Source organism: Rhinoraja longicauda, chromosome 21 (genome assembly GCF_053455715.1).
Source record: "Rhinoraja longicauda isolate Sanriku21f chromosome 21, sRhiLon1.1, whole genome shotgun sequence".
Classification (NCBI taxonomy): Eukaryota; Metazoa; Chordata; class Chondrichthyes; order Rajiformes; family Arhynchobatidae; genus Rhinoraja; species Rhinoraja longicauda.
In genome coordinates this window covers 24,519,146-24,534,812 of record NC_135973.1, presented here as the reverse complement: position 1 = coordinate 24,534,812, position 15,667 = coordinate 24,519,146, and the positions used below count along the sequence as shown (strand labels likewise).

At 42.4% G+C, this 15,667-nt stretch overlaps 1 protein-coding gene across 7 annotated transcripts in view; it reads right to left on the bottom strand.

Annotated features, from left to right (window-relative positions):
- prpsap2 (phosphoribosyl pyrophosphate synthetase-associated protein 2) overlaps positions 1-14,325 on the bottom strand; it is a 44,195-nt gene extending 29,870 nt beyond the window's left edge. Inside the window, exons 1-3 of one of the 7 annotated variants that reach the window (XM_078418138.1) lie at positions 14,278-14,325; positions 13,214-13,347; positions 9,755-9,807 (exon numbers count right to left, since the gene is read on the bottom strand). In XM_078418138.1, coding sequence (XP_078274264.1) covers positions 9,755-9,807; positions 13,214-13,347; positions 14,278-14,292 — 202 coding nt within the window. In that variant the 5' untranslated portion in view covers positions 14,293-14,325. Of the gene's footprint in view, positions 1-9,754; positions 9,808-13,213; positions 13,348-13,450; positions 13,679-13,794; positions 13,858-13,895; positions 13,931-14,079; positions 14,162-14,277 lie in introns of those variants that run through there. The other 6 variants (XM_078418140.1, XM_078418141.1, XM_078418139.1 and 3 more) reach the window with 6 other exon arrangements.
- Positions 14,326-15,667: the final 1,342 nt, after the last annotated feature.

Sequence of the window (15,667 nt, the reverse complement as noted above, 5' to 3'; positions counted from 1 at the left end):
GTCAGGAGGTACAGAAGCTTGAAGTCACACACCACCAGGTTGGGGAACACACCTTATGACAACCATCAGGTTCTTGAGCCAACCTGCACAACCCTAATATTTACCATGGCAGTGGAAGACTGCACATCACTTCTTGCACTACCGCAGACTTGTTTTCTAATTGTGTTTTGCACTAGCATCTTGTTTTTTGCACTCTTGTACTGCCTTACAGAACGTGCAATTTGAATATTAAGTACAATTAATATCTACCTATTGCCTGAGCCGATGCCTGTGATGCTGCTGCAAGCAGGATTTTCATTATACCTGCAACTCACCATACATGCACATATAATAATAAACTAGAATCGACTTGAATATTCCATGGCTACATTCAAAATGGCAGAGTACCGATAGACACAAAATGCTGGAGTAATTCAGCCGGTCAGACAGCATTGCTGGAGAAAAAGGTGACGTTTTGGGTCGGGACCCTTCTTCAGGACATGGACTATAACCAGCTCCAATGTATGAATAAATTACTACTTCACCAAATAGGATGACAAGCATTTACTTGTGTAATTAAAAAACAATAAAGCAGAGATCTGTTTCCGCAGTATGAAATGTCCAAACGTTTCTCTTGAATGCACAAAGATTTATAACCCTCACGTCAATCCATAATGACCTACTCGCTCCGAGTCTTCACCCATAAATTCTAGACCCTCCAATCAGGGAGAATGGTATTAGACATACAAAATACCTCGTCTTGAGGAATTTTGCCTTGTTCACCCACTACATACTGCAGTGAACCTTCCAGTGTAGGTTTTACAGCAATCTTCACTCAACCAGTGCTCATTGGCGCAATGCATTCACGCTGTCATAGCTGGTTAGAGTGAATGTCCTAAACTGCTCTTTCAGTATTCACTGCACATTCCAAATCAGAGCAGAACAGGTCAAATAGAAACAAGTTAAACATTTTCCCCAGTAAAGTACACTGGAGCAGAAATAAGTGATCTTGGGTGGCAATTTCACAACAATGGCATCTCAGAGAAACATTCACTTTGAAAATGTTTAAAAGCAGTAGCACTGATTAACATAAACAGGAAGATAAAGAGATGACTGGTTCAGTTTTTATAATAAACTACAGCTATGCCATTGTTCACAGATAATAGAGCAATTCATCCAATCGTGACGAGAAACGGACATTTTAGTAGTTTAATTATTTTGTACTTGAAAAGAATGCTCACTTGGAAGTTCTTCTAAGCTTAAAATTTGCCGTACAAACCCTTGCAATAAATTACAACACTTTCTTTGAAGACATACACACAAAATACTGGAGTAACTCAACGGGTCAAGCAACATCTCTGGAGAACATGGATAGGTGACGTTTTGTGTCGGGATATGAAAAAGGGTCCTGTCACAAAATGTCACCAATCAATAGTTTCCAGGGATGTTGCCTGACCTGCTGAGTTACTACAATATTTTGTGTCTTTCTTAGGTAAGCCAGCATGTGCAGTGCCTTGTTTTTATATTAATTTTCTTGATGCATTACCTGGAAATTCAACTCAAATAGACTGAAACAGACTTAAATTCTCAGCTTCAGTGCTCAGAAGTACAAATCATTGAATCACTGAGCTTGATGGTGCACTCCTGCTTGCACATCAAGATCACCATCCTTAGTAGCCTTGGAGTCACATAATTCCCAATACACCATCATTGCCATAGTCATCCTTAAAGATACAACAAGCCATCCTTGCTTGTGATTTGTACTATCACTTCACCACTTCCAAATGTGTATGCTCAAAGACAAGTGGAAACAGATGAATTTAAAATTACTAAAACAATTTGGTAGCAGGATAGTGCTAGTGTAGACAATAGACAATAGGTGCAGGAGGAGGCCATTCACCCCTTCGAGCCAGCACCGCCATTCAATGTGATCATGGCTGATCATTCTCAATCAGTACCCCGTTCCTGCCTTCTCCCCATACCCCCTAACTCCGCTATCCTTAAGAGCTCTATCCAGCTCTCTCTTGAATGCATTCAGAGAATTGGCCTCCACTGCCTTCTGAGGCAGAGAATTCCACAGATTCACAACTCTGACTGAAAAAGTTTTTCCTCTTCTCAGTTCTAAATGGCCTACCCCTTATTCTTAAACTGTGGCCCCTTGTTCTGGACTCCCCCAACATTGGGAACATGTTTCCTGCCTCTAACGTGTCCAACCCCTTAATAATCTTATACGTTTCGATAAGATCTCCTCTCATCCTTCTAACAGGTATCCTACAGGTATCGCTGGTCGGCCCGGACTCAGTGGGCCAAAGGGTCTGTTTCCACACTGTATCTTTAAACTAAACATAAATGACACTTAAAATGGCAGATTTATAAGTGACACTTCAAATAGTGAAAAAATTGAGCTTTACATTTAAAAAAGAGTTCAACAATGATTATGTTTATATCGCCAAGAAAAATGAATGAGATTTACAATTTTATTAACGGAGGCCTGCAAACCTGCTCAAACGAATGTGACCATTCTACATACAACTGGATGGATTCTATTTTCAGTATCCATTAGGTTAGTGATTATACACAACTAGCTCTGGAGCCCTAGTAAATAGTTGAAGTGGGGAAGAAAGGAGGTGGGAGAATAACAACGGTAAAACCACGAGAAAGCAATGTAATACGTGCACACGCAATGGATGCAGAAAGTGCTGATTATGGCTCTGTAACCTTCATCTTGAACTTGGCACCAAGAGGCGGCAGAGGTGGAGTTGCTGCCTTACAGCGCCAGAGACCTGCCCTGCCTACAGGCACTGTCTGTATGGAGTTTGTACGTTCTCTCCGTGACCTGCATGGATTTTCTCCAGGTGCTCCGGTTTCCTCCACAATCTAAAGACGTACAGGTTTGTAGACAAATTGGCTTGTAAATTGTCCCAAATCATTAATTGTTGGCAATTCTGCTTACTCCAAATCATAGGATGCCATGTCAAATGCATTAAACCTTGGACTCCCACATGATGCAAAGCTTGAAAGCACACACCACCAGACTCTGGAACAGCTTCTTCCCCTCTATTATCAGGCTTCTGAATGGTCCTTCCATAAGCTGGGGTACTGTTCCGATTCACCTCTACCCCATTGCAGACACTGGACTCCATCTATGGAACTGATGCGCTACAATACAGAGGTATATTCTGCACTCGAGGGATACAGAATATCTTCTCCTTTGCTCTCCCTATTGAACTTGAGTATGACTTGATTGTATTTATGTATATCATCAATCTGTTTGGATAGCATGCAATACAAAGCTTTGTACTGTAGCTCAGTACATGTCGCAATAATAAACCTAAACTCCCAATGTAGGCGATGTTCTTAGCCTCCATATCCTCAGGCAAATCAAGAGGAAGTTCGGCAGTTTCAAAGGAGAGAGGAGGGAAATCAAAGTCTAGCAGTCAAAGTTCATCCAAGTTGACGATATATTTTAGAACTGGTACAAACATAGGAAGAGAAGTAGCAAGCTTTGAAATTTGCTTAGTGGTTTCTCCTCTATCTTGATATGCAGACAAAGATGCATTATGCATGAATAGCTTTTACAATTCAATTTTATAGCACAATAAATTCAGTTTAATAGGCTGACTGGAAAACTCCGTATCAACACATTTCTTGATGTGAATAAATAATTAAAATAAATCATAACCTCTTTTAAGTACTAATGGATTTGTGGAATGATCACAAATGGCATGACACTGTTCATTGGAATTGCAATAAAATTAGAGATTGGTTATTTCAAGTTAGTCCAAATGGATCATGTAACTAATAATTAAAACTCATTATCAGCACAGGCTTTGTTAAAACAAACTATTCAAAAGGATTTTCAAAAACCCTTCAATTATCTTGGCTAGTTGTCAATATTCCATAAATGAAACTAATCCTGTACTGCTTTCACCAAATTCAAAGGCACCATATTAAAACAACACTTATTGCAGTGAGTGGCAGCCAACATTTGCCTAATTACATGTGACATTCACAACATAATCAATGCTAAATTTAGAGATTCACTGACATACTTATTTGACATCTGTGCCCAATAGCAGGGGAAGGAGCTTTCACCAGGAGCAGTTGTTCAGAGTACATTTCTTGACCCATATTCAAGTCATCTTGAATACAGTCAAACATTTATTCTTAATTGTGAGCGCTGTTTCTCCTGGGTACAGTGGCCTCAATCCTGGCCACAAAAATCCAAAGATTCGAGCAATAAATCATTCATTTTCATTTCTGAAGGGGCAATTTCAGTCAACAGGGTGGAAACTATTACAGCGTGGAAACAGGCCCCTCGGCCCAACTTGCCCACACCGACCAAAATGCCCCGTTTACACTAGTCCCACCTGCCTGCATATCCCTCTTAAACCTATCCTATCCATGCACCTTTCTAATTGTTTCTTAAATGTTAAAAAATTGGTCATTTCCAAATTTAGGTTATCTCATATTTTGCCTCATCCTTATTCTTGAAACTCTAGCTAGGACAATGATGTAAAACAACATAGAAGGTTATAAAAATCTTTAGTCTTAGTCAAACAATCATGCACAAGATTGCAAATAGTTTAGCCACGATATTCCTATGGTGGGCAAATTACATCGCACCATGTGGCATTGGGAGTGCTGGTGCAAGATTCCCAAAAAGTTAATCTGCAAGTCGAATCGGTAGTAAGGAAAGCAAACGCAATGCTAGCATTTATTTCAAGAGGGCTAGAATACAAAAACAGGGATGTAATGCTGAGGCTCTATAAAGTGCTGGCCAGGCCGCACTTGGAGTATTGTGAGCAATTGGAGGCACCATATCTGAGGAAGGATGTACTGGCTCTGGAGAGGGTCCACAGGAAGTTTACAAAAATGATCTCAGGAATGAGTGGGTTAACATATGATGTACTTTTGATACCACTGGTCCTATGCACGCTGGAGTTTAATAGAATGATGGTGCTGGCTCGAAGGGCCGAACGGCCTACTCCTGCACCTATTGTCTATTGTCTAATGAGGGGGGGACCTCATTGAAACATACAGAATAGTGAAAGGCTTGGATAGAGTGGATGTTTCCACAAGTGGAAGAGTCTAGAACTAGAGGTCATAGCCTCAGAATTAAAGGACATTCCTTTGGGAAGGAGATGAGGAGGCATATCTTTAGTCAGAGGGTGGTGAATCTGTGGAATACTTTGCCACAGAGGGCTGTGGAGGCTGTCAATTGATATTTTTACGGTAGAGATAGGTAGATTCTTGATTAGTACGGGTGTCCGGGGTTATGGAGAAAAGGCAGGAGAATGGGGTTAGGAGGGAGAGAGATCAGCAATGATTGAATGGCGGAGTAGACTTGATGGGCTGAATGGCTGAATGGCTTAATTCTGCCCCTGAACATGACCTTATTGTTGCATGTAAAAATGCACAATCACAAAATAGCTCAAAAAGCTCCCATCAAAACCAGAGTAAAACTAAAATCATTTAACTTTTCATGAGGAAAGACACCGTGACTCATCCACAAATATCCCAACGACACGATTTGATTCCATTAGGCAATGGCCTCAGTATGTCTAAGCACAATAAAATTAATAACCCAACCTCGCAAAGTTTAATTCAGAATGGCTGTACTCTTCCACACATCCACATATTCAGTTGGTGTGAAATCACATGAATCTGTAACAAATTGGATTGGCACGTTGTAGTTTTATTTCATCCCAAATTAATTCCTGTCCCAGTTGACGGGATGAAGCCCTTTTTATCCTTGAAAACCACAAGTTAAATTAGTTCCAGAAAACCTCAACCCACAGGTCTTGACCAAAAGTGTCACACCACACACATTAGCAGAAAACAGCAATCTGATATTTTGAGGGTTTAGTGAAAGAACTCTTGGGCTTTACTTAAAGCAAATTATTGTGCTTAACAGGTAGAACTGGCATAATAAATAGTCAAATGGTCTAAAAGCGCTATTAGCAAAATTAAGTATGTTTCAGTCCCTCTGAACATGCAGGCTTTACTGGTAAATACATGTTCACATTAAGTAATCTCCGGAGGTGGTTTAAGAGAATAATCCCAGGGATGAGTAGGTTAACATATGAGGAGCGTTTGATGGCTCTGGGACTGTTCTCACTGGAGCTAGGAAGGGTGGGGAAGGGCGAGGGGGGAAATCTCATTAAAACCTACTGAATAATGAAAGACCAGGAAAGAGTGGACATGGAGAGGATGTTTCCACTTGTGGGAGAGTCTACGACCAGAGGGCACAGCCTCAGAAAAAAAGAACATACCTTTAGAATGGAGATGAGAAGGAATTTCTTTAGCCAGAGAGATGCGACACTGTGGAATTCATTGCCACAGGCGGCAGTGGAGACCAAATCATTGAGCATTTGTAAAGCGGAACTTAATAGGTGCTTGATTAGTAAGGGCATCAAAGGTTACAGGGAGTGTAAGAAAATAACTGCAGATGCTGGTACAAATCAAAAGTATTTATTTCACAAAATGCTGGAGTAACTCAGCAGGTCAGGCAGCATCTCAAGAGAGAAGGAATGGGTGACGTTTCGGGTCGAGACCCTTCTTCAGACTGAAGAAGGGTCTCGACCCGAAACATCACCCATTCCTTCTCTCCTGAGATGCTGCCTGACCTGCTGCGTTACTCCAGCATTTTGTGAAATAAAAAAAGGTTACAGGGAGATGACAGGAAAGAGAGGTTCGGGGGGGGGGGGGGGGGGGGGGGGGGGAATCCAGCACCCACGAATGATTGGTGGAGCAGACTCGACGGGCCAAATGGCATAGTTCTGCTCCTATGTCTTATGACGGTAGCGCAGCGGTAGAGTTGCTGCTTAACAGCGAATGCAGCGCCGGAGACTCAGGTTCGATCCTGACTACGGGTGCTGCACTGTAAGGAGTTTGTACGTTCTCCCCGTGACCTGCGTGGGTTTTCTCCGAGATCTTCGGTTTCCTCCCACACTCCAAAGGTTTGTAGGTTAATTGGCTGGGTAAATGTAAAAAAAAATAAAAAAATTGTCCCTAGTGGGTGTAGGATAGTGTTAATGTACGGGGATCGCTGGGCGGTGCGGACTTGGTGGGCCGAAAAGGCCTGTTTCCGCGCTGTATATATATGATATGATATGATGATATGAATTTACAGAGAACAATTATGTGCCTTTTATGCTGATATTAGCTTGGTTCTGCAGACTGTTGTCTATTGGAATAATAATCAAGCCCAAATACTTCCGCATGAATCTGCAGTCAGACAGATCAGGCAAATAATACATTTCCTGCTTAAAGGTTGGCAGAATATTCAGTGGAAACAAAGAAACTCTCTGCAGGGTATATAGAACATCAAGCAGAAATAACCTATTTGGAAAAGAGAACAATGAAAATCTCGGATAATCCAAAAAAATAACACAAATATTTTCTTTTACAGATAAATACAGCACAAACGAATTTCTAGAGTAAAATATGCTGAAGGCAAAAACCTTTGATGTCTAGTTTATTGTGCAAAATAAGTCTAAGGTTCAGCTGAGAAATTTTAGATACATCGCGGAAACAGGCCTTTTGGCCCACCAGTCATCACCCCATACACTAGCACTACTCTACACACTAGGAACAATTTTGCAAGTTTACCGAAGCCAATTAACCTATAAACCTGTACGTCTTTGGAGGAAACCAGAGCACCCAGAGAAAACCCACCCACAAGGAGAACGTACAATGCCATACCACAGCACTGGCTAGAAGTTCAGTAAAAGCCAGTCTGAAGAAGGGTCTCGACCCGAAACGTCACCTGTTCCTTCTCTCCTGAGATGCTGCCTGACCTGCTGAGTTACTCCAGCACTTTGTGAATAAATACCTTCGATTTGTACCAGCATCTGCAGTTATTTTCTTACATTACTCTGCACTAGAGGATCAGCTCCATTTCTACCAAACGAGTAAACAAAATAAAATAGCTGCAATGAGAGATATTTTATTCTAACTAATTTTGACTGTTCTCTTCCTTTAAAGACTTCCCTTCCTGAATGAAATTCCTTCATATCAGATTAGACCTCAATCGGAATTGACTGAAATTGATCGAAACTGATGAGTCAATCTCAAGACCCTTCATTTTAGCACTTCTACAAAATTATTACAGGCTCACATACGCATGGGTTTACCTATTTTGCTATGTGTTTACCCCTTTCAGTCATGAGAATGGAATGGCAGAGATGAAGTAAAGTGCATAAACAAAAATCAAAAATAAATACACCAGTTATCTACATAACTGCTAAACAAAAATACTGTGCATGGAAAAAAAAATCAAGGATCAGAGACATTAAAAGCTTTGAATTGTAATGGTTTAAGTCTTGTAAGTTGCTATTCAAATTTATCCAGTACACGCAGAAGAATTTTGGCTTTCCTTTTACATATTCCCACAGTGGAACAGGTACATCGATGGATCTGGAAATCGGCATGAAGTTACTGCATTTTCTTTACAGACAATTATAACTAATTGCCAGGTCAACTATATTTGCAGTGAGTACCGAAGTCGTAATATGAGCAAATTATCAAATTATCAAGCAGGCAAACCTATTTTAACCTAAATTATCAACCAGTACACTACCAAAAATACAAAATGTTAAAGAAACTCAGCAGATCACGCAACATCTGTGGAGTGAATCAGCAGATGATGTTTCACCCTTCTTCAGACTGATGGAATAGGGGAGAGAAAGATTGAGGGAGGTGGGGTGGGGCAAAGCCTGGTAGGTGATAGGTGGATCAAGTAGGCAAACTTTGAAGATCCATTTTACTGCTCAACAGTGAAATTTCCTTCAAAACATGCCTACTCTGAAGCTCTCCTTTACCCACAGGCTTTACCCTACCCCACCTCTTTCCCAGATTTCTCCTCCCCTACTCGCGATTAAATATGCAGGTGCTGCCGAGTTCTTCGAACGCTAGGGGTCTTTTTTAGCTCAGGATTCCGGCATCTGCAGTCTCTTGTCTCTAAAGTATATATTACTAAATTCAGAGCTGCACCTTTCCCCCAAAAGCGCAAGAATTGTAATGGTTTGAGTCTTGTAAGTTGGGTCACTAATTGCACTAATGAGATCCAAGCACATCCGTGCTAATGTGGATAAAGAGATGGACGAGAAAATCGAAACATTTGTATCATAGGTCTTATTTGTTAGTCTGAAGCAGAATCACCACAGTGCTTAGCATTTAATGGAAAATTGCATCATTTAAAAAAAAAAAGATTAAATTCACAAGAACGCCCGTCACCCCACCATGACAATAATTTTAATGTAGACAAACTAAAGGTGTACCTTTCCACGCAACTGAAGCTTCATCCAGCTTTTTGGATAGATCTTGCTTATCACTGCACATTCTGCATCAGCTCAGTAACTGTTGCCACGGCAACGGACCATTTTTTAATGGTGACATCTCAATTTTCCTCTTTTATTCATTACAAAAGCACCTGTATTTATAGCTTCACAGGTAAAAGGAACCTATTTCTCGACCCCCACCCCTCCCCCCAACCAAGGTGGCCTAAATGGGTGTGCTCCTTGACCGCCCTTTGTACGGTCCCGCAAGCACCAAGTAATGTTTATTTTAAAAAATATTTCACTATTAGAATTCAGTATATCCACAAAAGATTGTATCCCTGGTTCCTCCAAAGATTATATCTCTGCTATAACCAGATTTATTTACCCTTCCTCCTGAGGAACAACATATACAAGGGCTATTCCACGTAAAGCTCAACCTACACAAATCTTGAGGCATTTTACAGCTGGAATATTTTACATGACACACTTACCTCTGTTAGCTTCCTGGTAAACTTGAACTTTACCCGGTTCTACGCCAAGCCATCTAAAATTGAAGATGAGGAATAGGCTTAAAAAAAATCATTCCTCACACCCAGAATTGCTGACTTTTATAAAAATTAGAACATAAAGAAACATCGAGCATCGAATCATTGAAGACACAAGGTAATTAAAAAGACTTTATGGTGGAAATACTGTAAATTTTAAAAATATCTGCATCTAGATGTTCCATTGGGAAAAATAGTTAGCTTGGACATAATTAAATCAGCACTAATAGGCAATTAAATGCACTTCCAAAGGCCAAAAAATGATTAGTGACTGAATGGATAAGTGGCACCGCATGTTGATCAGCTGACCCAAGGATGACTGGTTGTCTAATAGATTGCTCAGTTTTAGTAGAGGCTATATGGTATTCCAAGATTTTGAAGCAGTGGGGGAAGAGAATGGAAAATTAATTGCCTCTCCTAACCTCTTGTCATCCATTTCCTTAATGTAAGTCAAAAGTGAGGAAAGGGCATGGCCGGCTTAGTTATACAAGAACATGGAAATTAAAACTTAATTTAAAAGAGTAAACTGAGGGAATGGGGAGATTCATGGAAACCTTGCAAAATCACATCATGCTGAGTCAGACCATGTTCGAAATGGAAAAGAAGCAAGGAGGAAGTGGGTAGACAGAACATCCCTATAATCCTTCCCACACAAAGCTACAGAAATATAAAAAGCACCACGATAAAAGTCTTAAGGTGCAGAAAACAATCTCAGCGAATTTACCCAGAATTTTGACAAATTGAATTAAATTGATTTAAAGACAACATGGAAACAGGCCCTTCAGTCCACCGACTATTGATCACCCATTCAGACTAGTTTTAAGTTATCCAAATTTCTCATCGACTCCCTTTAGGGTCAATTTACAGAGGCCAATTAACCTACAAACTTGCATGTCTTTGGGATGTGGGAGGAAACTGGAGAACCCTGACGAATCCCACATGTTCACAGGTGGGAGGACGTGCAAACCACAGACAGCATCCAAGGTCCAGGATTTCTGGCACCATGAAGCAGTAGCTTGACCAATCGTGCCATCCCTAAATCTCTATAGAAAATTAGTAAGTGAAGTTCCGATTTCAGCAGGCTTATTAGCTGCATGTTGGTCCGCAGAGGGTTTTAAGATTCCTTTTTTAAGCAGGAGCGACAACTTTCAACAAACATGGACTTCAGAGAAACATATTGGTCAACACCACCACATTCTACCCAAAAGGACAAAATCGGAACAATACGACTACCCAGAATTTAAAGAAAACCAGATTTTTGAAGCATGCTAAACAATCCCAAGCTGCTGAGTATTTGCATCAGGTACTTTGCTACTGAGAGGATGTTCCCCAGATGTTATTTCATTTAATTTTAGAGAGATACTAGACCAAGTGGATCCGTTGGGCCCAAACCTCCTGCATTGGTGCAGCACCCTCTCCTCCCACTTCCATCCATTCCCTCTCCCCCCCCCCCCCCCCACTCCATCCCCCTCAACCCACCCCCCTCTCCCTAGGAGATAGATTTAAACTTTAAAATGTGAATAACTTTTAAAATATAACACTGATTTCAATGAAACCTTCCATTAGTACCAAAGGGATGACAGTGAGTAAGGTGGGCCTAAAATTGGCACACTATCATGCACCATTTTGGCTGTAGTTCAAGAACAAACAAACAAGTTGTTTGAAGAAGGGTCTCGACCCGAAACGTCACCCATTCCTTCTCTCCCGAGATGCTGCCTGACCTGCTGAGTTACTCCAGCATTTTGTGAATAAAACAAGTTTTAGTATATAGATGGGCCAAACGCAGGCAGGTGGGACTAGTGTAGAAGGGACATATTGGTTGGTGTGGGCTGAAGGGTCTGTTTCCATGCTAGATGACCCCTAGCTATGACAGAAGATGGATCAAAATCTTTAAAATTCAAAACTTGGAAATGTCTGAAAATCAAATAACATTTTATTTGTTCTAAACATAAGGATTAAGAGGAAATAAACCACCATAAAAGTTTCCCAACATTTATTTCATATAACAATACTATGTTCAAATTTGACAATTCATTAACATCAAAATGCTTTTAACTAGCTTAGTTCAGTGATATAGCATGGAAACAGGACCTTCAGCCTAAAGTCCACACTGACCATCAACCTGTTCAAACCAGTTCTATGTTATCCCTCTTTCTCATCCACTCCCTACACACTAGAGGTGATGTACAGTGACCAATTAACCTACAAAACAGCACATCTTTGGGATGCAGGAGGAAACCAGTCGGTGGTCAGTGCATCTGGAGGAATCCCAGACGGTCACACAGAGAACATGCAAACTCCAGACAGACAGCACCCGAGGTTATGATCAAACCCGGATCTCTGGCACTGTGTCAGCAGCTCTACCAGCTGAACCACCTAATCTCAACACAGGTAAACAAACTGAAAATTCCTTCCTTCAAAACCCACTTAAGGTCAAACCTTTAAGGCCAACTACAGGGACCTTCCCTGTCTTTGTTCCAAGGACATTTTACCCTACTTTCCCCAAAACATTGTCTCATCCAAGCTACAAGCCCCAATCACTAGTTTATATAATCCGAAAAGGAAATTTAACCAACCATCAATCCATGTTAAAGAGCAGGTTGCAAAAAAAACATGGAACACAGTATAAAAACAGCTTCATGTTGTTAATAGTCACATTTGTAACCTTCACTGGATGATCAACAAGGCTAGAAACTCTACCCACTTTATTAACTGCCTAAACCAAGGGAAAGACAGCCATTTATGGCATGCTTGCTGTTGGTTAACAAAATATAACTGAAACCCGATCTTTATGATCTACAGGGTGGAAGATTTATTTACTGAGTCACAAGGGCAAAAGCACCTGCAAAGTACTCTGAAACTGAATCCCACAAAAAGATAGTATTACACACTAAGTAACAGGGTGGCATTGAAAGATTGCATCTCCCCTGAAAATTGAACAAAAAGCCAAATAGAACTGTTATATCTAACTGCACAGATTAGATTTTAAATGCATCTACAAGTAAACAGTTGAACGCCACCTTAAGGCACAATATGCAGATATTATACATGATTATTTTAACAATACTAGAAAATATTGGCCCTTCAATCTTGCTGTTGCAAAGACTAGTGACAAGATGCAACTAATTTCACGTGGCTTTTAAAAAAGTGCACAAAAACAAAATCTTAATAATTTATGTTAAATAGATATCATCGCTGGATAAATGACAGAGGGAATCTATTGCACAACATTTAAATTTAAATAATTCCCATTTCAATGGAATTTTCCTGCAACGCACAAAACAAAAATCGCAAATGGATAATTTGAACAAGAACGGAACTTCTCGTTGCAAGTGACCGAGTCTATTTTGACAACAAGATGTTGCAATAGTTTAAAAATATCTCCCATGCACGCACTTGACTTACTCTGAAATCTTCGTGGCCAGTTCTGCGTAGGCTGTATTTGAGTTGGCACTAAACAGCATCAGGCCGCCTTTCGTTACATTCATGGCTGAAGCAAGGGGCGTGAAACCTTGCAGACCCCAACAAGAGTCGAACCCCTGCAATAAACCCGCAGGGAAGGAGGGAGGGAGGTTAATAAGACTCCACCGGGTTTAAATCCGATTAATTAAAATGCAGTAACAAGGAATTGCAGGTCTATACCAAATATATTTGTTTTAAAATGTACATGCAATGCATTTTATTGCACATGCAATCCATGTAAGATTTTAATGCAGAGCCTCATTCAGTGTTGCAGCTCGCAGTTTTGCTCAGCTGGTGCAAGGCAGGAGCCGGTGCACGGGGTAGGATCAGCGGCGAGGCCTGGAGGCCGGCGGCCGCCCGCAGGCACTCGGACCCCGGGCCGGGGCGCTCGGCACCGGAGTTCGGCCCCTCTCTCCCGCCGCTTCTATCCCCCCTCTCCCTCTCCCCTTCTCCTTCTCTCTCTCTCTCTCTCTGGGTCACAGGCTCCTTCAGCCTCCACCGGCTCCCCGCAGCCGGAGCCTCACCTCACTTCACCCTCTCACCCTCCGCTGCCGCTGCTGTCTCCCCGCTAACCACCACCGCGCCTGCGCACTGATGCGCTCGCAACGGCGTAAGCGCATCTCACCCGCCCTTTACCTCAGGTCAGCATCGGCGTAACTCACCCGCCCTTTACCTCAGGTCAGCATCGGCGTAACTCACCCGCCCTTTACCTCAGGCCAGCATCGGCATAACTCCCCCTTTACCTCAGCGCAGCACCATCGGCGTAACTCACTCCCCCTTTACCTCAGGTCACCATCGGCGTAACTCACCCGCCCTTTACCTCAGCTCAGCATCGGCGTAACTCCTTTACCTCAGCTCAGCATAACTCACTCCCTTTACCTCAGCTCAGGTCAACATCGGCGTAACTCACTCCCCGCTCTTTACCTCAGCGCGGCATCGGCGTAACTTACTCACCCACCCCCCCCCCTTTCCTCAGCTCAGCATCGGCGTCAGTGTAGCCCGTTTACCACAGCGCGGGGCATCGGCGTCAGTGTAACCCGCTATCCACTTGCATCCGCGTCAATAATACCCCGCCTTCTCACTTTACTACCGCGCGGCATCGGCGTAACTCCCGCCTTACCTCAGCATCGGCGTAACTCACTCCCCCTCCCCCTTTACCTCAGGTCAGCATCGGCGTAACTCACTCCCCCTCCCCCTTTACCTCAGGTCAGCATCGGCGTAACTCACTCCCCCTCCCTCAGTATCGGCGTAACTCTCCCTCCCCCTTTACCTCAGGTCAGCATCAGCGTAACTTTCCCTCCCCCTTTACCTCAGGTCAGCATCAGCGTAACTTTCCCTCCCCCTTTACCTCAGGTCAGCATCGGCGTAACTCACTCCCCCTCTCCCTTTACCTCAGCGCAGGCATCGGCGTAACTCACTCCCCCTCCTCCTTTACCTCAGGTCAGCATCGTGGTCAGTGTAACCCGCCTTCCCACTTTACTACAGCTTGGCATCGGGGCGAAACCCCCACCTTACCTCAGCATCAGCGTAACACCCGCCCCTCTCTCTCAGGTCAGCATCGGCATAAGTGTAACCCGCTCTCCCCTTTATCTCAGTATGGGATTGGTGTAACTCACCTGCTTTCCCCTTTACCTCAGCGTGACATCGGCGTAACTTACCCGCTCTCTCCCTTTGCCTCAACATCGGTGTAAGTGTAACCCACTCTCCCCCTTTAAAAAACAGCATGGGGTCTCCACTCAGGATCGGCGTAAATGTGTAGGAAGGAACTGCAGATGCTGGTTTACGCCGAAGATAGACACAAAATATTGGAGTGACTCAACTGGCCAGACAGCATCTCTAGAGAAAAGGAATAGGCGATGTTTCGGGTCGAGAAACGTTACCTATTCCTTCTCTCCAGAGATGATGCCTGCATTTCGTGTCTATCTTCCGTGTAAGTGTAACCCCCCCTTTAACTACAGCGTGGGATCGGCGTAAGCATATCATTTTTTCCCATTAAAACCAACACAGGGAATCCACTTAGGATCAGTATAAGTATAACGTGCTCTTCCCTGTTTTCCAAAAGCATGCATCACATAAATGTAATTTCAATCATTTCTTTGTTATCACGTGTACCAAGGGTTAGTGAAAAAAAATTTTTGCATACTGATCAGAAGATTATTGCCATTCATTAGTACAATCATACATAGAAACTGTCTGTAGATCAGTCACTGAATTCAGTCAGTCCATGTCAGGGCGGGAGTCATCTTGTTTGCAGCTGTGGCTTGGACTGTAATCTTGCATCCTGGTGCTCATTAAACTTAGCGTGAAGTTAATAACGTCATTCTTGCAACCGTACATGGTGTCAGAAGTTTTATTCTGGACCTTTCACGAACTGTGTTTTTCTTCGACCGGGATTTG